The 25,674-nt window shown below is 39.1% G+C and overlaps 1 protein-coding gene across 4 annotated transcripts; it reads right to left on the bottom strand.

Moving 5' to 3' along the window:
• Positions 1-414: 414 nt before the first annotated feature.
• On the bottom strand, positions 415-23,881 carry LOC147301708 (protein NLRC3-like). 4 transcript variants are annotated; one of them, XM_086284197.1, is made up of 11 exons: positions 11,004-11,143; positions 10,823-10,957; positions 8,016-8,097; positions 7,630-7,849; positions 5,864-7,358; positions 5,528-5,815; positions 4,411-4,584; positions 4,017-4,190; positions 2,510-2,665; positions 2,059-2,105; positions 415-1,896 (listed from the first exon to the last, which is right to left on the bottom strand). In XM_086284197.1, exons 1-11 carry the CDS (start codon positions 11,090-11,092, stop codon positions 1,355-1,357), a joined length of 3,402 nt encoding a protein of 1,133 aa, XP_086140323.1. In that variant the 5' UTR covers positions 11,093-11,143; the 3' UTR covers positions 415-1,354. The 4 variants fall into 4 exon arrangements, with proteins under 4 accessions (XP_086140323.1, XP_086140325.1, XP_086140327.1 ...); XM_086284199.1 differs by lacking the exon at positions 4,411-4,584 and having other exon boundaries at positions 10,823-10,921; XM_086284200.1 differs by lacking the exons at positions 415-1,896; positions 2,059-2,105; positions 2,510-2,665; ... (6 more) ...; positions 10,823-10,957; positions 11,004-11,143 and adding exons at positions 12,726-15,211; positions 15,370-15,416; positions 16,242-16,415; ... (3 more) ...; positions 20,332-20,426; positions 23,817-23,881.
• Positions 23,882-25,674: the final 1,793 nt, after the last annotated feature.

The following is a 25,674-nucleotide window of genomic DNA, read 5'->3' as shown; positions in this document are numbered from 1 at the left end:
TGGTGTCTGACTGTGATATTTTTACCTGCAGTTCGTCTCTGTGACCACACAAAGAAAATAAACACAGTTTTTCCCTGCTGACGTCAGTATTTCTATCAGTTTAATATCTGCGTTTACGTACTGCAACATTACCCCACTGAAGAACACTAGTGTTGAAACACTGCAGTAAATGTGTCATAAAGACAGTATATTGTATTTGAGTTGTAGTTACTGACAATGACCAGTGGAGGGCAGTGAATGGTCCATTTCAACCTCATAAATATGAGGCTGTTGGTATCAGTGTTGTTGATGAGCCATCAGTACAATTATAACACAATATTAATATAAAATAATTTGATAATTTAAACACCCATGAAAGAATGAGTAAAGCAACATCATGTAGTTTGTTCATTTATTCATTTGTTTAGTTTTAATAACACAAAGAAAGCTCCCTGACAAAATGGGAACATGTAAACAAAGTTCCTTCAGAGATGGTGGAAATGATCATGTAATGTTGTCTTCACAAGTAAGCGAACAAGAAGAGATTAAAAACATCTAATCAGTGAAAGAAAATCCATAAATCAGTAAATAAAAAAACGAAAACATGTAAAACATGAACAGCTCGAAGTGTTATGCAAACACAGACCGAAAGAGTTCGACTTACAGGTTTGTATGTGATATTTACTCAAAATAAGTCTAAGGTTAACGGTGCATGAATATATTTAGCATTAGGGTTCTCCTTCAAAATTAAATGAGATATTAGTTTTGTTGGAGCTTCATAAAACAAAAAAGTTTCACTGTAATGAAACATTTAAGACTTGGTTTTTTATTTGGACACTGAACAGGCTCATGATAACACAAAACTAAAGTCCAGAGAAACAAAATAATGTGAAAATGTTTTTTAACAGTTTGTTAATTCATCATTTAAGGCACTGCAGCTCAGTGATTCCTCCTTGATATCACAGTTGGTCACCTCTGTTTCAGAGAAATACAACATACTGATATTTACTGTGAAGCTTTGAGTGGAAAAAGACAGAACAACAACATGTAGGTCCTGGAATAATCATAGCTTCCATCTTTAAAGGACTGAAGGGGAAGATGTTTACAAGGAAAGGAAAGAGCAGTTTATTAATCTTTTATCGGTGGAGTACCCTCCAGGTCATTGTGAAAATTAAATCCTGTTGAATTGTACTGTATTTCTTTTACTTGACAGCCAGTTATTAACTATACACAGACTTTGATCTAACTGTTGTGCTACATTAAAATATATTGCACTAAATTATAATGAATGTGGAATTTTATGATATTCTGGACTTTTCTTGCTGTATTTTCTCTTGCTGGATGTTTAATTTGAATTGAATACCCCTACCTCATCCTAAACTGTACACAAATTCACTGAGGAAGTAGGAAACAAGACTGTAAATCCAGGATAAAGAGGTTCAGTGAATGTGGTGTTGAAGGTGTGGAGGTGGATCAGAGTGTCAGAGGAGACTCTGTAGAAGGACAGAGTGCCAGCAGGACAGTCCACATACACTGCTACTCTGTTAGAGACAGAGGAGGACGAGGAGGAGGAGATGGATGTTTTTTTATTATTGTGCCAGACAAAATAACAACCATCATCTGAACAGCTCAGACTCCAGGACTGATCATTCTCTCCAAACACACAGTGTTCTCTGTCTCCTCTCCTGTTGATTGCTCTGTAACTTACTGATATGTTAACTCCTCCTCTACACTCAACCTCCCAGTAACAACGACCAGTCAGACCATCTCTGCACAGTAGCTGAGGCCAATAATCAAATCTGTCAGGATGATCAGGATATGGCTGACCTTCCACCACACGTGTCACCTTCCTGTTGTCTTCAGACAGTTTGAGGTTTGTGTGCACTGTGTTTGTGTCGATTTCGAGTTGACAGGAATCTGACGGCGAGAACAAACACATCCAGCTGCAGTTATTGATCTGTCATGTGTTCATTGACACTTTGATGATGACTCCTGACATTAGAGATGTCATGTGAGAGTTTGAACATGGTTGAATGTGTGCCGCTTTGTTTTCATGAATCACATTAAAAACACACTTACACTTCCTCAGACCCGGTCTCAACCATCGGACTCCAGCAGGCTCCACCCTGAAAGGAGGAGGGGGTTCAGACCAGCACAGTCTCTTTCAGCATGCACACATGGACATTACATTGCTCTCATACACATATTGTTAAGTTTTTATTTTAAATTTTTAAAGTGCATTATTTAGTTCATTTAAATCAAACTGAGGTTCATTTTCTCCTTTGGAACAGTCAAACATTTTGACACATTTAAAGAAAATGTGTCTAAAGTCCCTTCCTGTGGTTGTCATGTAAGTATCTTCAATCAGACCGTTATGTTTTTTTTTTTTTGCTTTTATTACTTTTAAAAAATATATATAACCTAGTCAAATAAGTTTAGATATTGCATAAGTAATCATAAGTAATCATTTCAACCTGACATTTTGGTATATTTTATTACTGATTAAATGAATCAAGAGGCCTCTCCCTACCTGAGAATTTCCAGTCTTAGCTGCTCTAATAGTTTTACTCCTGCCTCTTCTGGATGATTGTAAGTCAAGTCAAGCTCTCTCAGATGGGAGTGGTTGGCCTTCACAGCTGATACCAGAGAGGTACAACCATATTTTGTGATCAGGCATCCTGTCAGCCTGAAAAAACAACATGTGACAGATACTGTTAGAAAACAGCATGGCAGCTAAATACAAAGTGTATTCTTTATATGGCACTGTTAGGAGAAACAAAGTCGCTTTGATCTAAAATCTAACGCCACCAAGAGCCAGATCATTTGATGGTCACGAAAATGATCAATCTAAGGAGAACTGAATTCCAAGAAAACCCCAAAAATCTACTAAAAAAAAGCAACATGCTAGTCCATTTTGTTGAAATTTCACTGCAGTAACTCAAAATGGTACTCTGTAGTGTGCGTTTGAGAGCATGTCTGACAATATCAGGTTTTAGATATTTGTTCAGGGGGATCTCCTCCCAGATCTGGACAAGGGTGTCACTGAGCTCCTGGTCAGTTTGAGGTGTAACCTAGTGACGTCGGAGGACCAAAACATAATTTCCCAGAGGTGGTTTATTGGATTTAGACCATACACCAAGAGAACCTAGTGTAGTGTCTGACAGTGGGTCCAAGTGGGTTCATTCTGATACCCAGTGCAAGTCATGGTGTCTTGCTTGTAGAGGTCCTTGGATCCCTCAGTGAGATATCACTGACACACCACCAAAATGATCATGCTGAATGATGTTACATGCATAATGTTCTCTGTCATTTCTACAGACCCCTTTCATGTATTTTACACTTGCATAGGGAGAACTTGCCCAATCTACAAATACCAATCGGGCTTCTCATGCACACTTTGTAGGTTCCAATTTGTTAAGCTCATTTATAGCAAAGCAGCTGAAATTGATTAACAACCCCCTCTGCTACTTAACTGACCTGGATTCTGCTGTACTCGAGCAGTGAGTTGCTATGAGCCAGAGAACTGATCAGTATTAACTAGTTCATTTAGTAGGTCTGAAAGCAAATGGTACTTAGATAAAAGAGGTCAGTTTGATTTGGTGAGAAGGCAGTTTCCAGAATATTTAGGACACTTCTCAGTGTGCAAGGGACAAGCTACAAACCAGAACAGCTCTTCAGTCTCTCTTCCTATCCTCAAGAAGTACTGACTGAACTCAGGGGAATTGAATCCAGAGAACAATCCAACAGGAGTTGGTAAGAGTGGGTTCGGCTGGCTTAGAGTTGGTTCCAGTTGATTCAGAGTAGTCTAAACAGTTTAAGTACGGAGCTAATCTGTAGATAGGAGAAAAGTGTCTGCCAGAGGACTCCAGGAAACATGCCTGCCACTGAAAAACATTGGTTGATACCACTCATATTCACACTCACACAGGCAGGGTAGAGAAAAGTTAGAGCAATAAGGAAGAGAGAGAAAGAGAGGAGGGGGCTGTACCTGGAGGACAGGGTAACCATGAGAAGTTGTACATTTTAAAATCGCTGACCTGAGTGTTTCCAGTTTACAGTGTGGATTATCCAGTCCAGAAGACAATATGGTCATTCCAGAGTCCTTAAGGTCATTGTCACTCAGGTCCAGCTCTCTCAGAATAGAGTATGAAGCGCTGAGAACTGAGGACAGAATTTCACAGCTTCTCTTTGAGAGGTTACAGTTGCTCAATCTGATTGGAGAGTAATGAAAAAGAAAACAAACATAAACCGTCTTACCTGAATTCTTGAAAATACATAATCTATGGACATTATCATCCCTCTTGCATGCACATGTAAAAAACAAAATATGTGAATCTAAATATGCCATTGTAAAATCGAAATTATTATTTATGGAAGGGAAATTCAAACATTTGGCTGATAGGCACATAGATCTGACAAATATGATCTGACCTGAGTGTTTCCAGTTTACAGTATGGAATTTCCAATCCAGCCAACAGCAGCTTCAATCCTGAATCCTGCAGTTTATTGTTACCCATGTCTAGAGATCTCAGTCCACAGTCTTCTAATTTTAGAGAAGAGGATAGAGCTTCACAGCTTCTATGTGACAGATTGCAGCTACTGAGCCTGAAGAGACAACAATAATAAAATAGACCAAGTCATTGCAGTTCAATTCAGCTTTATTTATATAACAGCAAATCACAACAGCAATTGCTACTTTTATATTATAAGGCGAAGACCCTACAATAACACGGATAAAACAGAGAAAACCCCAACAATCATATGACTGTCTGATGCTTTCTCGTTAAAATGAGCATTTTAACGAGAGTGGTAAGGAAAAACTTCCTCTTTTCTATGTTTTTTTTTTAAAAGGAAAAAATCCCTTTTAACAGGAAGAAACCTCAGGGAGAACCAGCTAGAGATTGATAATAACAAATTATTAAATGCAGAGTGGTGTATAAACACATGGTACGTGAAAAGGGTTGAAAGAAGGAGAAACACTCAGTGCATCATGGGAATCCCCTGCCAGCCTAGACCTATTGCAGTGTAACTAAGGGAGGACTCAGGGTCACGTGATCCAGCCCTAATTATATCCTTTGTCAAAAAGGAAAGTCTTAAACCTAATCTTAGAAGTAGAGATAGTGAACTATTTCTACTTCCAAACTGTTAGCTGGTTCCACAGAAGAGGGGCCTGAAATCTAAAGGCTCTGCCTCCCATTTTACTTTTAAACACTTTTTACACAAGTAAGCCTGCAGTCTGAGAGCAAAGAGCTCTAATGGGGTGATATGGTACTATTAAGAGATGGGCCTTAATTATACAAGACCTTGTATGTGATTATAAAGATTTTAAATTTGATTCTGGATTCACCAGAGAGCCAATGAAGAGACTCCAATATCGGAGAAACTGCTCTCTCTTTCTAGTCCCTGTTAGTACCCCTACTGCATTTTGGATCAACTGAAGGCTTTTCAGGGAATTTATAAGCAAACCTGATAATAACAAATACAATTTTGTGTTCTGTTAAAGACAGGCATGTGTTTAAAAATAATTGATGATTTCATGATAACTTACAGAGCGTTTTTGGAGGCTTTGACCACAGGCAGCAGCTGCAGAAGAGCCTCCTCTGAATCAGAGTATTTCTTCAGGTCAAACACATCCAGATCTTTTTCTGATGACAGTAAGATAAAGACCAGAGCTGACCATTGAGCAGGAGACAGTTTATCTGTAGAGAGACTTCCTGAACTCAGAGACTGTTGAATCTCCTCCACTAGAGAATGGTCATTCAGTTCATTAAGACAGTGGAACAGGTTGATGCTTTTCTCTGTAGATAGATTCTCATTGAGTTTTTTCTTGATATATGTTTTCTGGTTGAACTGTGAACTACTTCTAAGCCGTGTAAGCAGGGATGCTAGTAGAGTCTGATTGGTCTGTGAACTTCTTTCGGTCGTTGTCAGCAGGCCTCGTAGGAGGGTCTGATTGGTCGGCATTGAAAGACCCACAAGGAATCGGAGGAACAAGTCCAGGTGTCCATTTGGACTCTCTAAGGCCTTATCCACAGCACTCTGGTAGAAATGTGTTTTATCAGACCTACTGGAGATTGTTTGTGCTTCTTCCAGCAAATTGACATCAGAGTTGATGAAGGTCAGACTGACATGAAGAGCAGCCAGAAACTCCTGAACACTCAGATGGACAAAGCAGAACACCTTGTCCTGGTACAGTCCTCTCTCCTCTTTAAAGATCTGTGTGAACACTCCTGAGTACACTGAGGCTACTCTGATATCGATGCCACACTCTGTCAGGTCTGATTCATAGAAGATCAGGTTTCCTTTCTGCAGCTGATGAAAAGCCAGTTTTCCCAGAGACTCAACCATCTTCTTGCTCTCTGGACTCCAGTGTGGATCTGTCTCAGCTCCTTCATCATACTTGACCTTCTTCACTTTGGCCTGAACCACCAGGAAGTGGATGTACATCTCAGTCAGGGTCTTGGGTAGCTTTCTCACCTCTGTGGTTCTCAACATTTCCTCCAGTACTGTAGCAGTGATCCAGCAGAAGACTGGGATGTGGCACATGATGTGGAGGCTTCGTGATGTCTTGATGTGAGAGATGATCCTGCTGGCCTGCTTCTCATCTCTGAATCTCTTCCTGAAGTACTCCTCCTTCTGTGGGTCAGTGAACCCTCTGATCTCCGTCACCATGTCAACACACTGAGGAGGGATCTGATTGGCTGCTGCAGGTCGTGTTGTTATCCAGAGATGAGCAGAGGGAAGCAGGTTCCCTCTGATGAGATTTGTGAGCAGGACATCCACTGATGTGGACACTGCAACATCAGTCAGAATCATATTGTTGTTGAAATCCAGAGGAAGTCGACACTCATCCAGACCATCAAGAATGAACATAACCTGGAAGTCTTCAAATCTGCAGATTCCTGAGTCTTTAGTTGTGGTTATAAAGTGATGAACAAGTTCCACCAAGCTGAATTTTTTATCTTTCAACACATTCAGCTCTCTGAAAGTGAATGGAAATATAAACTGGATGTCCTGGTTCGCTTTGTCTTCAGTCCAGTCCAGAATGATTTTCTGAGTTAAAATTGTTTTCCCAATGCCAGCCACTCCCTTTGTCAGCACTATTCTGTTTGTTTGATCTCTTCCACTTGAGGCATTAAAGAATTCTCCATGTTTGATTGTTCTTTCTGGTCTGTCTGGTTTCCTGGATGCTGTTTCAATCTGTCTAACCTCATGTTCATCATTGACCTCTGCGGTCCCTCCCTCTGTGATGTAGAGCTCTGTGTAGATCTGATTTAGACGGGTTGGGTTTCCTGCTTTAGCGATCCCCTCAAATACACACTGGAACTTCTTCTTCAGCAAAGTTTTAAGATCATGTGTACAAATTGGAGCAGACATTTCTGAAAACACATAAGAAATAACTTAAGTTATTGTACAGCAAAGAGGAAGTGATGAATATACTAGCCATCAAACACCTGGGTAGTAGACAGATGTGTCATTACTGAACTTATGCACAATCTTCATTTGTGTCTTCAGCTTCCAGAATCCAACCTGCAACCTTTCACTTACTAAGTAAATGTATAAAACACTACACTAGGGAATTATTCTCTTGAACTATTAGAAAATTTCAAATTTTTCCAGCAGATAAGATCTTTAGAGAAATACTCTTACTGCTCTGCAGTTTGTCAGCCAGCTCTTCCTGCTTCATTGTCCTCAGGAAGTGTAGTGCGATCTTTAGGAAGGGTTCTCTGCTTCTCTGCTGTTCATTCACTCCAAACACGTTCTCATCCTTTTTCTGACGCTCAAATGGTTCCATGTAGTCTGGAACCAGAACTCTTTGGATCGTCTTCAGCTCATTCTTCACAAAAGTGATAATGTTTTCCTCCAGTAGCTGGAACAGAATACTCTATGATTCACCTGATCATACTGAAATCCCGGAGCCAAAAATTGGATCAATGTTAGACACACTGTCCTTACACTAGTCTAAAAGGTGCAGCATAGAGATCACTGTGAACAAAATAGAAAATAGCAAAAGTAGTTTTTGCACATGTACTGACCATAAATATTGAGTTAAGTTTTATGTGGTGATGCTGCTGGCCAGACTGATCAGTGGAAACCTTTGAGCTCTCCTTGTTCACCCTGTGGAGAAATCATGAAGACTTGGCTCATGTTATGGCTCTCCACAAAAAAAACCAGGAATAAATTAAAACTACAAGAAGCGATGAAACTGACTGTGCCCATTAGATTGTGTATAAGAAAACCAACTACATCTTATTTTGCTGTGTATTGTCTGGATCCAAAATTTTAAATTTCATATGTGATTTTATCAGTTAATATTGATTTCCCGGTGCCTGGAAGTAACATTAAGCATTAGCTGATATTGGCTTGTAGATGTCTCTGGAAACAGAATACCATCTTATATGTTAAATTTGGGATAGACTGGACAAAGTACATTTAAAATATGACAGTTTAATCTCCCCTGGCAAATGATCAAAGTTTGACAATCCGTTGTGGACGGATTCTTTGAAAACTCAAAAGCTTTACAATTTAGCATCACCAAAGCCTTTAGATTAGGCTTGTTTATTCATTCCAATTTCGAGGAGAAGTTTGATAAATACAAGACCAGAAAATGGCAAAAATTGAACCAAAACTTGCATCTTAGATTGAAAATGACTGACTTCCTGTTATGTTTAGAATAGCTGTGAATAGATTAACTAATTAAAATTAACTAATTAATCTCACAATTTTCTGTAATTAATTGCGATTAATCACAATTACTTGATCAATAGCCTGGCTGCAATTACACTTTTTCAACTTTATATTTAAGCTTGTAACTGACATTTATGCAATATAAAGAAGTAAATGGAGAATAAACACAAAGAATGTATGCTGCAATTCAAAGAGAATTTAAACAGTTTTCTTCTGTCTTTTAGCACAGTTTCTCTCCTGTGAAATACAACTTTTTAAAAAACCTATATAGTAATAGTATACACTAATATATAATATATATTATATATTATATATATATATATAATATATATAATATATATTAGTGCTCTCAAACAATCACAGTTTTTAATCAGATTTATCACAGGGTTACTGTGGATTAATTTTGATTAATCACAATTAAATCTCATTCATTTTTAATCTATATTAATTGCATTTCATTTTCCATGAGCAAAAAAAGCACCATCCCCAGCTAAGGTATGCTTCGCGTCAATGGGATATTTTAAGCTGGAAGTGCTTCGGTGAAAAGATAATTCCTTCCAGCACTATGTGCATAATACTTTATGTTGGTCGACTCTTCCGTCTGGTTATTTTTTTAATACTCAAATTTCCCATCGAGAGGGCCAGTGTGTGTTTATCATCTTCCATATTGAGTTGATTGGTTCAGCTGCCCGTCACTACCAGATCAACTGCCCATTTGCACATGTACAAAGGTAACTCTACGCGGGCAAACTGTCTGAAATGCGTTGACAGAAAAATTACAGGGATTTTAAGGCATTCTACACTCCACATGCGTTAATAGCATTAAATTTTTTTATCGCGTTAATCGTGATGACAGCTTAATCTGCGTTAATGCGTTAATTTTGACTGCACTAGTTTAAAGTATTGATCAAAAAGGTTTTTTTTTTCTTGAGCTATTACATCAGGCTATCAAATTTCATATATGCAGATGAAACAGTTTCGTAGATGCCTCATTGAGATTCTGTAGGTGGTGCTGTAAACCCAATTTAGCATCTCCACCATTAGGACCAATTATCACAAAAGCTTCATCATGACAGAGGTTTTAAGTTATGATTTTTTAAAGCTTTCTTAACTTCTTAACAAAAACTTCCTGTTTCATTAGGGAGTCATTATGCCACCAGAGCAATGAAAAGTTTTAACTTTCATCATTAATTTATTTAGACCACTATTGGGGTGGTTGTGATCAACTTGTGACAACCTCCCCTAAATATTCCTAGCACTCTAACTATCGATCAGTATTGGCCAGTGTTGGGGAGTAACGGAATACATGCACCGCCGCTACGTATTTAAAATACAAAATATGAGTAATTGTATTCTGTTACAGTTACCGTTACTTTGTTGAAATAAATGGATTACACGGCGGTCTTTTCCTGTTTCATATATTAGGCTATGCTCTCTCTATTTTTGGTAATTCCACCCTGGTGGAAACCTAAACAAAATGCGCATTAAGAGGCTCTAATGCCTGTGTCCCTATTTCGCGGCCCATGTTACCTCTACTTGCAGCCTGCATAGTGACGTGAAGAAATACTAAAAATACTACTAATAAACGGAGCACATGCAGTGTGACCTTTGCAATGTCAGTGCTTGGGCCTTGATGACACATAAGTATCCTGTTTATCTTGCTATCATGTCAAAATGTGAGGCTGCTTTGGGGCTTGATGTCTATTTCTTCTCTAGTTCTTGTGTTGACACTTTTAGAAGATGAACCAGGTAAGAAAATACACACTTTATGTATTTAAAAAAATGTGATAAGGACAGCTCACATTAAATCTGCCCACACAGAGACTTGAGCCAAAGGTCCATGAAGTGATGTGTGGAAATGAGCACTGAGTCATATCATTGTGGTAGTAAAGGTTTAGTTGTCCTGATGATGCCATTGAGAACCACCAACAGAGTCTAGAGCTGTTTGAAGACTTCATCTCAGTTTGGTTTATTGACAAATACCTCATACATCATAAAGCTTTCACATGCTTCCCATGCCATGTTTCTGGAAAAAAAAACCCTCACTCAAGACTTCATACTACATTTGATTATAGATACGTGAAAAGCTGATCTGGCATTAACCCTTTTTGAAAGTTTACTGAAAAAAATAAACATATATACAGATATAGATTACCTTTCCACAGCAGAGCATTGTCCTTTAAAATCAGCACCAATACTCTTTGACCAGTCACTCTTTAAGGACACACAGCTGGGTTCAGGTCCAGGTTGGTTCCTGTGAATAATGATGAAGAGTGATGTGAGCGCTGAGCTGTGACATGGAAAAAGTCATGGACAGTTAGAGATGGTTATCTCACCTCTGAGCTTTGGTCTGGCTCTCATGTTCCCCACACAGAGTGGTTTTAGAGGGAGGGACTCCCTCCTCTCTGTCCTCACACTGATCCATGCTGCTGAATTCACATCCACATCAGCTCACACACACTTTCTACCTTCACCTGCAGAGGAAACACTAATCATTCATGTGCACATCAACTGAAATTCTCCCTCTGCATTGTATATTGTCCAAACACTGAGATGAACCAGAAAACCAGCAGTGTCAGCTGAATGCAGTCAGACAGCAGTGTGAGGCAGAGGAAGCTGCCATCAGCTGCTCTACTTCTACTATCAGTCCACTAGATGGCGCCATGAAGCACACGCGATGCTTTCACTGACACACAGATTCACTGTGACTGGAAGTTTTATTCAATTAATGTTCAGTTAAAAACAGAAACAAACAAACACATGACCTCAGATCTCTGCCTCAGATTCTCTTCTTAATAAGAAAAATGACTTTTCACTCACTAAAACTCAACTAACAAAAGAAAAGCAACCTGTTTGTTTTGTGAACCTTTAATTTTTGTTTCCAGAGATATTTCATCAAAAGGAAACATACACCGAACATAGCTTGATGATGCACATTAACTATAGAGGGAAATAATCCTCATAGAGGTCACAAATTTGTATCATATGATTTACAAGCCTGAACTATTCAAAAATTCATACACAGATTTTTTTGTGATTTTAACACAACATGTCCATGCACACTGCAATTTCAACATTAGATACTGAAGGCTACATTAAGAACTGGACTCAGTACTGCTAATACACACACACACACACACACACACACACACACACACACACACACACACACACACACACACACACACACACACACACACAGACACATTTTTAAGGTTAACCTATCTGATATCTGATAATTTTGATAATATCTGATTATTTTCACTTTCAAAAAGATTCTCAAACCTATAATGTTAGCAAGGAAAACATTTCAGGCTTCCGTTACCTTAACACAGAGCTTCACATGAAGAAAATCATCTGGGACACCAAGTTCAGGAACGTGAAGTGAAACTTTTAAAAGGAAGGAAATGCTTTCTGTAAAGTTCTAAATGAGCAACATCCGAAGCCCACTCACATGCCCTCTGTACTGGAATCAGAATCTGGAGATGAGGGGGATGACCCACTGACGTACTTTACCAACTATCCAGTTATTCAGCCAGTGCGATGGATTCACTCTTAAGGCTGTCCTAGTGTAAATGCCTGTACGATGCCTATAGGACATACCGGACACACTAGGAGAGCTGACAGGGTGGTAGAAGGGCATTTACCCAGCTGCAGGATTGGTACTTGGACCTTTGTGCAAAGAGGAACAGAAGTTACACTCTGAGATCCTTCAAAATGACCTCCAGCAGGCTGTTTATGTTTCTGACCAAACTGTTAAAAACAGAGTCCATGAGGGTAAAACGAGCACGAAAAATGTTATTACATAAGTGCCAATGAATATCTGTACCCATTACATTTTTCTTCAAGCATGTGAGTCTTGACATAAATATAATGTCATACCACTGTCTCTCCACCTCATATCAGTCCATCATCCAGCTTCCTGCCAGGCTCATGCTGACTGATTTTCATCATTTATATACCTGTCAGACAATTTTTCCACTCAATTTCAATGGTTTCTGTGTGTTTGTGTGTTTGTAGCAAAGAAACTTAACAGGCACAAAGGGTAGAGGCAGGGCTAGAATTAAACATGTCTTTATTAAAGTCAAAAACTAAAAATCAACCTTTAACTTTAAGTAATTACACAATGAAACACAATGTACACAGTGAAACACACAGCTCCAAACATAAACTACTTCATATGTCTGTGAAGGTTCTCAGTCATCCAGGTCATCGTAGTCAAAGGAGCTTGCAAAGAAAAGCGTCTGGACTTCTTTAAGTTACTTGAAGACGTTTCACCTCTCATCCGAGAAGCTTCTTCAGTTCTAAGGTCAAATGCAACAACAACAACAACATAGTCATCCCCTATGTAGCCGGTGTATCAGAAAAACTCAGGAGAGTTTTCTCCAAGCATGACATCCCAGTGCATTTCAGACCCAGCAACACGGTCAGACAAAAACTGGTTCACCCGAAAGACAAAACGCCAAAACACAGACTTAACAATGTGGTGTATGCTGTACAGTGCAGCGAGGAATGCCCAGACCTCTACATTGGAGAGACCAAACAGCCACTTCACAAGCGCATGGCACAACATAGAAGACCCACCTCCACAGGACAAGACTCAGCAGTCCATCTGCATCTTAAGGATAAAGGACACTCTTTCGAGGATGCCAATGTTCACATTTTGGACAGAGAGGACAGATGGGTTGAAAGAGGAGTGAAAGAAGCCATCTATGGCCACTGTGAGCGACCATCTTTAAACAGAGGCGGTGGTTTACGACACCAACTCTCTGCCATCTATAATCCAGTTTTGAGTTCCCTCCCCAGACGCCTTAACGCCCACTCACATCCTGGGCCATCTGACCTCAGGAATTCGCATGATAAGGTGGGGCCAGGTTTCACAATGAACTCACCCGAAACTCTGGCTGATTGGGACCCACACCCAGTTTCACACCTTGGCTCAGGCGATTAGAGGATCATCAGGGGGTCCTTTTGTCCCTCTGTGGGGGGATACTCCCACTAGGTTTAAATCTGGGACTCCCCACCATTTGACCTTAGAACTGAAGAAGCTTCTCGAATGAGAGGTGAAACGTCTTCAAGTAACTTAAAGAACTCCAGACGCTTTTCTTTATAAACTACTTCACTTCTTTACATATTTAGGTAGCTGATAACAATTTAATTTAACTCCCAGAAATGTTTAATATCTACTAATACAGACTTTAGCAGGATAATATTGTGACTTCAAGGAATCACTGTTAGTATCAGTATCAGTACAATTACAAAAAGTAGAATGAAAAACAGTTCTGTCATCTGCGTTCATTAAACTGACTTCATGTAATTCATCTTCCCACTAACAGAGTGCAAGAAATGATCATCAATAAAGAGTTAAATGAGATGTTAGTTACATCAGACCTTTTCACATTTATCTGATTAATATTAGAAGTTATTGTTTCTTTCATTAGATTATTTTTAAAAGCAGTAATTTTCATAGAATGGCAGAGACATGAGTGATCATGAGTGCTGAATATCTTCAATTCAGATAGAATTGTTGAATGTCCGTTTATTTAGTCATGGAACATCCACACAGGCTGGTTGTCATTATTTGGGAGAAAATAAAAACAAAACCCAAAATGTCCTCTTATTGTGAAAATCTCCCTTAATTCCTGTCCTGCTTCAATAACAGTAATAATATGTGGAGAAGTTGAAAATGAATTTTTTTTTAAAAAGAAATAGCAAACAACAACGACAACAACAACAACAACAATGAATGAGCTCAGGCTTGTCTAAGATGCAGAGGAGCTGGTTCTTGACTCAGATTCATAAAAAACGCTACATAATAATATTCACTGTGAAGGTTTGAGTGAAAAAAGGACAAAACAAAATCTGCTTCATGAAATAATCCCAGCTTCCATCTTAAAAGGACTAAAGACAAAGAAGTTGACAAAGAGTCATTGTTTAAAACTTAATTTATCCATGTGTCTGAAAACATGTTTCTGATTGATATACTACACCAATCAGATGAATATCCAGGTGTGCTAAACTTCACAAAGACTGACTGAGGAACCAGGAGACCAGAGTGTAAATCCAGGATAAAGAGGTTCAGTGAATGTGGTGTTGAAGGTGTGGAGGTGGATCAGAGTGTCAGAGGAGACTCTGTAGAAGGACAGAGTGCCAGCAGGACAGTCCACATACACTGCTACAGTGTTAGAGACGGAGGAGGAGGAGATGGACATTTCTTTTTTACTGTGACATACAGAACGAGGAGCATCATCAGAGAAGAGCAGACTCCAGGACTGGTCATTAACTCCAAAAACATATTCAAAATCATCTTGTATCCTTCCAGCTTTGTAAATCACTGCTACATTAACGGTTCCTCTACACTTGACCTCCCAGTAACAACGACCAGTCAGATCATTTCTACAGAGCAGCTGATGATAGAAGTAAAATCTGTCTGGATGATCAGGATATGACTGAACCTCCTCCACATGTGCCACCTTCCTGTTGTTGTCAGACAGTTTGAGGTTTGTGTGTACTGTGTTTGTGTCAATTGTGAGTTGACAGGAATCTGATGGAGAGAACAAACACAATCCAGCTGCAGTTATTGATCCATCATCTGTTCATTGATTGACACTTGGATAACTACTAACATCAGAGAAATGAATGACTGATGAAAATGTTTCAGTGTTTTTTGTGTTCATTAATCATATTAAAAAACACACTTACACTTCCTCAGACCTGGTCTCAACCATTGGACTCCAGCAGGCTCCACCCTGAAAGGAAGAGGGGGATCAGACAAGCACAGTCTATGTGCATGCTGAACATGCATTTAGTGTGTGTATGAAGAATGTATGTTCATACACACAAGGACATTACATTGTTCTAATATGCATACTAGTCCCTGTTAGCTCACAGTAGAGGATTTCTGGACTGACTTAGCAAGAAAACAGTAAGACTGGAAGGTTCATCCAGGAGAATGAACTTCTGTTGGACTCCCTGGCTGCAGAGGGCTCTTGCAATCTGGACAACCCTATGCTTCCATATCTTGGTGCCCCAGCAAACACAGATCGGGAGTCAATTATGGTTACCTCCATTCACGAGGAGGATCAATTAACCAAGCTTGAACCCAGGCCAAAGTGAGCTGAAAACCATCAGCTATGTGTCTCACCAGTTAATGTCCTGGGTATTTCACCAATAGGTTGAGAAGCAAAGAGTCCACAAGATTTTGCCCATAGGAGGTGACAACTCTCCCCACTGGTGACTGATTTGGTCCCCCACATGTTGTCCATCGGAACGAGCTGCCCAATGGCTTGAGGTCTATTACAAATATCTCAAAACCCTTTTTAATCTCACAGGCTTACAATTAATACGTGTGTGTATCTAAACTACAGTTTAAAAGGTCATAGTTTTTTTTTTTATTCTATGGCAAGCACCTTAATTTAAAATTCATTTAAGTGTGAAATATAAATCAAACTCACATTGACATTTGTTGTTATTGCTAAACTTGATAAGTTTCAATGAATAGTCATAACACACACACGCATGAAACAGGAAATAAGTGAAGCACTTTCTGCTCTATTAGACATTCTTCCCCATACCTGAGAGCTTCCAGCCTCCACTGTGGATCATTCTGTAATGCTGAAAGCATCCTCGTGCCAGAGTCACCTGGATGATTGTAGCTTAGGTTCAGCTCTTTCAAACGGGAGGGATTGGAGCTCAGAGCTGAGGCCAGATAAGTACAGCCTTGCTCTGTGATCAGGCAGCCCGACATACTATAGACACAAAACAACAATCTATCTGTGAATACTTCACTCAAGATTTGCTTTCATTGGTTTGCGTTTGTTTTTCACATACAATGTCATACATCCTTTCAATCTCCAATTCAATTTAGCTTGATTTAGAACATGACAATCCTCATAGATGACAACAGTTCTCAAGTAAGGCCTAACAATATTAGAAAGTTAACTCCAGCAACTGGATGAGCCCCAGAGAAAAGCTCTTGGTGATGGTGGGGAGAAGGAATTCTCTTTAACATGCCAGTGTCTCTGGGCCAGCTGTCCAATTTCAAACTACATACTTTGAAGCAGACCTTTAGAAATGCAGTTTCAAACAAGAGATATACAGGCATTGTACAAATAAAATCTATGTGGTACTTTGGACTGAAAGTAACTAACAATAATTTGTCCTAAAGTGTTATACTAAGGAACCTTCAGGTTTAGATACCTTTAACAAATCATATCTTAATATGCTTCTTTTGGCTGCTCTCTCAAGTGGTCACCACAGCAGATGAACCTACATATTTATTTTGGCAAAGATTTTTTTATAATGGAGTTCTAAATGAGTTTGCAGTTTATCCACTGATAAAACTCAGCTTTTAAATTGTTGTGGGTGAAAAAGTCTAAAGCCTGACCTGAGAGTTTCTAGTTTACAGCGTGGATTTTTCACTCCAACAGACAGCAGCTTCACTCCTGAATCCTTCAGGTCATTGTTGCTCAGGTCCAGCTCTCTCACACTGTTGGACTGGGAGCTGAAAACTAAAGACAGAGCTTCACAGCTTTTCTCTGAGAGCTGACAGTCATTCAGTCTGAAAAAAAAAATCTAATTAAATCACCTTTAATGTTGAATCTGCACAATTAAATGGAAAAACAAAACAATAAATACTGAGGACAAATGTGAAACACTTCAAATTTTCTTAGCAAAAACGAATGAAAACCAATGAGGAACTGGTAGATTTAATTGTACTAGGTTGACCAGTATCCAACTAGACAGGTCTGTAGTGCCATTTGTGACTTTCCAAATTTTAGTATGTATGATGTATGGAGGTAATCGTACACTGAAGTAGCTCAGACAAGCAACAATGCACCTATTCATTTAGTGATTCATTTAGGAGCTTTTGCAGAAGTGACGGTAGGAGCAATGTTTAGCAATCATTGTGTGAGCTGAATGAAAATGTTGTGCTGAAAGTTTGCTGTGTTTTAAATGTTTGGTAACTTAAAAATTAGTATAACAATCAGCATGTGCAGGAAGCACATGGGGCAGGACTGAAAGAAGATGAGTGGAGGAAGGATGATAGCAGACGACATGGCAAATAAGAGAGATAATGTGTAAGTAATTTTTCCAGGGAGACTACAGCCTATACACTCAAAGGATATTCAACTCTCTCTCTCTCTCTCTCTCTCTCTCTCTCTCTCTCTCTCTCTCGTTAACTTTAATTATTTAACTTCTGAATACAAATTGTGCCAAAGATAGAAAGTGATGCCAACACCAGTGAAAAAAATAAATCACTGACACACTCACTTACATGACTTTTTTGGAGGCTTTGACCACAGGCAGCAGCCTCAGAAGAGCTTCCTCTGAAGCAGAGTATTTCTTCAGGTCAAAAACATCCAGATAATTTTCTGATGACAGTAAGATGAAGACTAGAGCTGACCACTGAGCAGGAGACAGTTCATCTGTAGAGAGACTTCCTGAACTCAGGGACTGCTGGATCTCAACCACTAGAGAACAATCATTCAGTTCATTCAAACAGTGAAACAGGTTGAGGCTTTTCTCTGTGGACAGGTTCTCATTGAGCTTCTTCTTGATGTACTGAACTGTTTCCTGATTGGTCTGTGAGCTACTTCCTGTCTGTGTCAGCAGGCCTCGTAGGAGAGTCTGATTTGTCTGAAGTGAAAGACCCAGGAGGAAACGAAGAAACAAGTCCAGGTGTCCATTTGGACTCTGTAAGGCCTTGTCTACAGCACACTGGTAGAAGACTTTTTGCTTGTGTTTAATTCCAAACAGTTTAAATGACCAAGATTTCTTTTCTTCCAGCAGATTTACTCCGGAGTTGATGAAGGTCAGATGGACATGAAGAGCAGCCAGAAACTCCTGAACACTCAGATGGACAAAGCAGAACACCTTGTCCTGGTACAGTCCTCTCTCCTCTTTAAAGATGTGTGTGAACACTCCTGAGTACACTGAGGCTGCACTGATATCGATGCCACACTCTGTCAGGTCTGATTCATAGAAGATCAGATTTCTTTTCTGTAGCTGATCAAAAGCCAGTTTTCCCAGAGCCTCAACCATCTTCCTGCTGTCTGGACTCCAGGGTGGATCTGTCTCCGATCCTTCATCCTTGACCTTCTTCAATTGGACTTGCACCATCATGAAGTGGATGTACAGCTCTGTGAGGCTTTTAGGCAGATCACTGCTCTCATTATTTATTGTAAGAGAATCCAGAACTGTAGCAGTGATCCAGCAGAAAACTGGGATGCGGCACATGATGTGGAGGTTTTCTGATAACAAGATGTGGGAAATTATAATACTGGCCTGCTCCTCATCTCTGAATCTCTTCCAGAAATATTCATCCTTCTGTCGGTCATTGAACCCCCTGATCTCTGTCACTATGTCAACAAACTGAGCAGGGATCTGATTGGCTGCTGCAGGTCGTGTGGTTATCCAGACATGGGCAGAGGGAAGTAAATGGCCCTTAACTAGGTTTATCAGCAGCAAATGAACTGAGGTGGCCTCTCTAGGGTCAGTCAGGATCTTGGTGTTGTTGAAGTCCAGAGGAAGTCGACACTCATCCAGACCATCAAAGATGAACACAACCTGGAAGTCTTCAAAGCTGCAGATTCCTGATTCTTTGGTTTCAGTAAAGAAGTGATGAACAAGTTCCACCAAGCTGAAAGTTTTCTCTTTCAAAAGATTCAGCTCTCTGAAAGTGAACAGAAATATGAACTGGATGTCCTGGTTGGCTTTGTCTTCAGCCCAGTCAAGAGTGTATTTTTGTGTTAAGACTGTTTTCCCAATGCCAGCCACTCCCTTTGTCAGCACTGTTCTGATTGGTTCTTCTCTTCCAGGTGAGCCTTTAAAGATCTTGTCTTGTCTGACTGTTTTTTCTAGCATGTCTGATTTCCTGGATGCCATTTCAATCTGTCTGAGCTCATGTTCATCAGTGACCTCTGCAGTCCCTCCCTCTATGATGTACAGATCTGTGTATATCAGATTCAGAATGGTTGGGCTTTCTCCTTTGGTGCTCGCCTCAAACGCACACCGGAGCTCCCTCTTTAGTTTAGATTTGAGTTCTGACTCACACTTTAGAGGACCATCTGAATGACAAAACAACATTATAAGATTATTTGACAACTTGTAGTCAATTGTTGACCTTCCAAAACATTTCTTTAATTCACTGGGAATCTGTGAGTCAATTAAGAAAGTATTCAGATCTCTTGTTTTTATGCCGTAAATTCATTTTAAATGAATTAAAAAACATAGACACACAGAAACAGTGTCTCATCAGATCCAAGAACCCTTTTCCTCTCTGAAGTATTACTGCTGGTTAACAACCTGAAGCGTATCTGACTTAAAGGAGTTTAAAAGATTCATTGGTAGAAATTGTGAGGTGGCCCTTCCAGCAAGTTCTCTTTGAAAACAACAAGAGCTCTCATCGATCAGTGTATACATGTTTCCGTGTTAATGACAACTCCTCAGACAAACTATTGATATCCTACCTGTTGGTGAAGCCTCTTGAGTTGAATTGTTCATCTGTTTATATTCAGTAGGTTTCTCCATTCTTAATCTATAAAAAAAAGAGAGAAAACATGAAGCACATTAAGTACTGGAGATGTTTTGGCATAGTTACATATTTGAAAAAGCCTACACACAGCATATCAGCACAAAAAGCTAATACCAACTATCACTCACAGTGGTGGAGGGGTGATGGTGTGTGCTTGTTTTGGCCACCTTGAAGTCACTGAATCAAAGTCAAAGTCCAATTCTCAACCTGACCGAGAAGAGAGCTGTGCACAAACAAGTGTCCACAAACATCAATAAACTGAATAAACACTGTAAAGAAGAATTGGCAGAAAATACATAAAATATTTACTTTAAGTTATTACTGCTTAACGTTTTTCTATAAGTTGAAGCATAGGATGTAGTTTTTCACACACTGTGTCTGCATTTTGCCTTATATGACATAACATGTCATTTGATTTTTTATCTCCAGTTGTTTTTATCTGGCAGATTTCATAACAAGGTTATTATTTTATTTCATGTGAAGAATAATGACCAACATTATGAAATAAATACCTATGTCATGCAGAATTACTGCATAAATACATGTCATACCAGAGTAATAAACACAATAGTATCATCAAAATACTATGCACACCAAGAAAAGAAGTCAAATTTAATATTTTAGAAATATGTCAACATCTGATTTCAACTTAGATAATCAAAGTATGATTATATTTAAAATATATTAATTTTAAGTATTATAATTAATTATCTTAAAATGGTTTGGATAATTTTAGACAGAGGTTAAAAATATCCACTTTTGGTTGGTCAAACCCAGTTTGGCTGTGTAACAAATGCACCACATGTTGCAACAACCGCTCCAAGTATTGGCACAAACTGTTAAAATTACTTCCTCTTGGAGGAGAGCCAACAGTATTTATTTCGAGTAAGAGGCCTGCATATTGAAACTATATCTGCAGGAGATAACAAATGATCATTTACAAAGCTCAACCTGTCCTCCATCTACCTTTTGCTCTGTGTTTCTACAACAGGCTGACTGATTCAGTCATCCATTCAGATCCAACACAGCTTAAGAATTATAGGCCTATCTCTAAACTCCCATTACTGTCAAAAATTCTGGACAAAGCAGTTGCTGATCAACTTACTGCTTTTTTAGAAAAACGTGACATTTATGACAAATTTCAGTCTGGTTTCCGTAAGTGTCACTCAACCGAAACCGCATTAATTAAGGTCTCTAGTGACATTATGATGTCGGCTGACCCCGGAGCATCCACAGTCATGGTTTTGCTGGACTTAACATTTGCCTTTGACACTGTTGACCATACCATCCTGATTAACAGGCTCCGGGACATAGTCACTGTCAGTGTGTCCGGTCTTGCGCTGGAGTGGTTTCAGTCATACCTTTCCAACAGATCTTTTAGTGTCTTTGCAAATCAGTTTATGTCACACTCTAAGGACCTGACATGAAGGGTCCCACAGGGTTCAGTTCTGGGACCAATTCTTTTTCTCCTGTACATGTTACTCCTAGGACTTATAATTAGGCAGTTCCCTAATTTGTCTTATCACTTTTATGCTGATGATATTCAGCTCTACTGTTCTTTTAAGCCGATGGAAGTCCATAAAATGTCCTTTTTTCATAAAATGTTTAGCTTCCATTAAACAGTATCTTGGAGAAAACTACTTGCAGTTGAACTCTAAGAAGTTAGAAACATTAATTATTGCCCCTGAAAGCCAGATAGCTATAATCAAAAAGCATCTTGGTTCTCTTGGATCATCTGTTCACCCGAGCCTCAGGTATCTCATGTTGTTTTTGATTCTGCCATGTCTCTAGAGCAACACTCTAGATTAATTAGTAACTGTATTTTTCAGCTATGAAATATTTCCAAACTGTGAACTTTTTTTTGTCTAAATCAGAGTTAGAAATGATTACCCATGCTTTTATTTCTTCTCACTTAGATTATTGTAAAAGTCTTTTTCTTTGTTTGAGCAAAAGAAATCTTGACCGTCTCCAGTTAGTCCAGAATGCTGCTGCAAGGCTTTTAACTAAGACACGAAAAAGAGAGCACATTACACCAGTGTTACGCTCATTACACTGGCTTCCAGTACATTTTAGAATTCATTTTAAAATCTTAGTCCTGACTTTTAAAGCTTTGAATCATGACGCTCCTGCCTATATTTCTGATCTTTTAGAACCTCACACTCCCTCTCGCAGCCTGAGATCATCTAATCAAAGGCTGTTGGTAGTTCCCTGAACATGTTTTAAAACCAGAGGTGATAGATCTTTTAGAGCGGTGGCCCTCAGGTTGTGGAATTCTCTCCCTCCATCTCTACGCTGCCTGGATTGTATTTATTCTTTTAAACATCATCTTAAGACTCACTTATTTAGACTAGCTTTTAATTAGATTTGCGCTGTATGTTTGATTGTACCGTATTATGTTTATCTGTTTTATATTATTGTGAAGCACTTTGTGTTTTTTATCCTGTGAAGAGTGCTCTATATAATCAATAAAGTAAAGTAAAGTAAAGTAAAGTAAAGTAAAGTCATCAGTAAGTGGATCTGCAGCAACAATGACTGAGTAACACTTCTGCTGCTCTGATTCTTGGATTGTACACACACACACACACACACACACACACACACACACACACACACACACACACACACACTGAGTGAGGACACCACCTTGAGAAAGGGTAGGATGGGGAGCTCTAGAGTTTCATAATCAGATAACTCTGTTCTTGCAATAACTGAAAGTTACTGTGACGGTCTGTGGTTGTGCAACTTTGTGCTTTTACAAATGTTACGCAACTTAGTCTATTTTTTTCTGATCTGAGCTGGTGATCTGAAATAGATCAACAGCTTTAAAAGTTATGTAACACCATGTATTGTTTTATAACTTCTAAAGTTACAATAGTGTTTTAGGACAAACCTTAAACTTCATTTTCATTTTCAAATCCAGCTGTAACATAACATTGTACAAAAAGTAGCCCGTGAGATTCCCTTAACTCTCTTATTACCCAGCAACTAAGCATCTTTTCAAGTACAGGTATACCTACACTGACAAACAGCACAAAATAGATCCAGAATTGAATAAGTGAGCAAAGAACAGTCCCGATACATTAAAAAATAAGCAGGAGTAATCAAACATGCAGCAAATCAATCAATAGGATAATGAAGCGCAGGTGAAGACAATCAGACAGAGCAGACACAAAAGAAAGCAGTAAAACAAAGGTTTTCAGTAAAACATGAAATAACTAAAAGACAGGTAACACAGGATAATAACAGGAAAGGGACAAACATTCAGAAAAAAATTAAGAAGGTAAGAAAACAGAACAGAAGCATAAAAAAACAAGAACAATTATAAAACAGAGAAAATATGAAAACTGTGAAAAGTTGTAGAGTAGAAAAAAGGAACTATTCAAATAAAACAGAAGAATTTCAAGAGAGTAGAAATTCTCAGGTCTTTAGATCGAAGCTTAAAGGCAGTGACAACAAACAACAATGGACTCCTCACACATTGGTGAAAACTAAACACACACTGAAGTGGATGTAAATGTCAGTCGCCTTCAGCCCACATTCACAGGTCCAGCTCTGACTCCCTTAACATGAACTACAGAGCTGTTAATGAGAAAAACAAAACTGTCTTCATTACCGTCACATGGAGCTTCCCCCGGAGACCATCATCTGTAACACCGAGTTCTGGCAAGGGAGGGAGGCTAAACGTTATAATAAGGAAACACCCAAAGAGGCATTTTTGGGGGAAGTTTTGCAAAATCAGTCCATTTAAAATCTTGAAATCACTGTTTTGTTACTGAAGGTAGTTTAGTTTGAGTTGTTTTTGGCTGAGCTGTGCCCTTAATCACTGATGTGCAGGAAGCAGGATACACCACTCAAGATTTCGGTAAATCTTGGTTTATTTTCCACAAATCAACCAATCAATAAAAAAAAATAAAAAAATGTTAAAACCCACAGGAAACACAAAGAAGCAGAAAACACTGTAAATATAGATGATTTTTAGACTGTAATTCTGTTTTGTTTTCAAGTTTAATTGACTTGGAAAAAAGTCCAAATGTAACACACTAGAAGTTCATCTCTTCCAATTACAGGTATGTAGGAATATTTACAAGAATACCAAAGTTGAGAGTAACATGGGAACATTACTGTTATCCACCAAATCAATTCAACATCATAGGAAATAAATGAAAGTGTCTAAATATGTAAGGAAAGCCAGTAATGAATCTTAGAGTGTAGTTTTACAAGAACAGAGAGACCAACCATCAACTTCGAATCAGACACATTTACAATTAAAGAAGATGTTTGTTAAAATTATTTTCAATCACATGGTGGAGAGAGGCAGCACGGTGGCACGGTGGTTAGCACTGTTGCTGCACAGCAAGAAGGTCCTGAGTTCAATTCCACCATCAGGCCGGGGTCTTTCTGTGTGGAGTTTGCATGTTTCCCCTGTGTCTGTGTGGGTTCCCTCCGGGTACTCCGGCTTCCTCCCACCGTCCAAAGACATGCAGCTTGTGGGGATAGGTTAATTGGATAATCTAAATTGCCCCTAGGTGTGAATGTGTGAGTGTGAACGGTTGTCTGTCTTGTGTGTTAGCCCTGCGACAGACTGGCAACCTGTCCAGGGTGTACCCCGCCTCTCGCCCTATGACAGCTGGGATTGGCTCCAGCGACCCTGAGAGAGATTTTCTTTGTTCTTAAAACAGGAGAGTCTCGCCGTAATGTGCCTTGTAGTCAGGCTCAGGTTTTTTTTATGTGGACACTGAAGAATGAAACTAAAAAACTGGCCCTGCTGCTGCATTCCTGCTACATTTACTGACTGACTTTAAACACACTCATATTTAATAAATACACCGCATGAAAGTTTTTAGCTATTTCCCCCAAATTGATAACATTCACAAACACTAATGTTGCATGGTTTGGTAAACCATTCCAGATGATAATAGTCACATGCTTAAAATGCCCTGTCTTTGGATTTGGAGTATTGCTAAGCTTTGTACAGGGTGGGCCATTTATATGGATACACCGTAATAAAATGGGACTGGTTGGTGATATTAAAGTCCATTAGTATATGTGAGGGGGCAAACTCCTCAAGATGGTTGGTGACCATGGTGGCCATTTAGAAGTCGGCCATCTTGGATACAACTTTTGTTTTTTCAATAGGAAGAGGGCCATGTGACACATCAAACTTATTGGTAATGTCACAAGAAAAACAATGGTGTGCTTGGTTTCAACGTAACTTTATTCTTTCAGGAGTTATTTACAAGTTTCTCTTTGTTTACAGCCATTGACATGTCGAAGAGGTTAACACGTAATGAGCGGATCGAAATTGTGTTGATATCTGGTGAACGCAGTAACTGGGTCATTGCAGCAGATTTCAATGCAAGACACCCTATGAGACCACCCATCTCCCATTCTACAGTTAGCAAACTGCTTGCTAAGTTTCGTGAAACTGGTTCAGTGTTGGATTTGCCAAAATGTGGACGCAAGAAAACTGT

Source organism: Aulonocara sp. 'chitande type north' Nkhata Bay, linkage group LG23 (genome assembly GCF_057382095.1).
Source record: "Aulonocara sp. 'chitande type north' Nkhata Bay isolate Kocher_YH1m ecotype deep benthic linkage group LG23, A_spYH_male_GT1.1, whole genome shotgun sequence".
In the NCBI taxonomy this organism is placed as follows: Eukaryota; Metazoa; Chordata; class Actinopteri; order Cichliformes; family Cichlidae; genus Aulonocara; species Aulonocara sp. 'chitande type north' Nkhata Bay.
The sequence above is the reverse complement of the archived record's forward strand: the minus strand, read 5'-3'. Positions and strand labels throughout refer to the sequence as shown.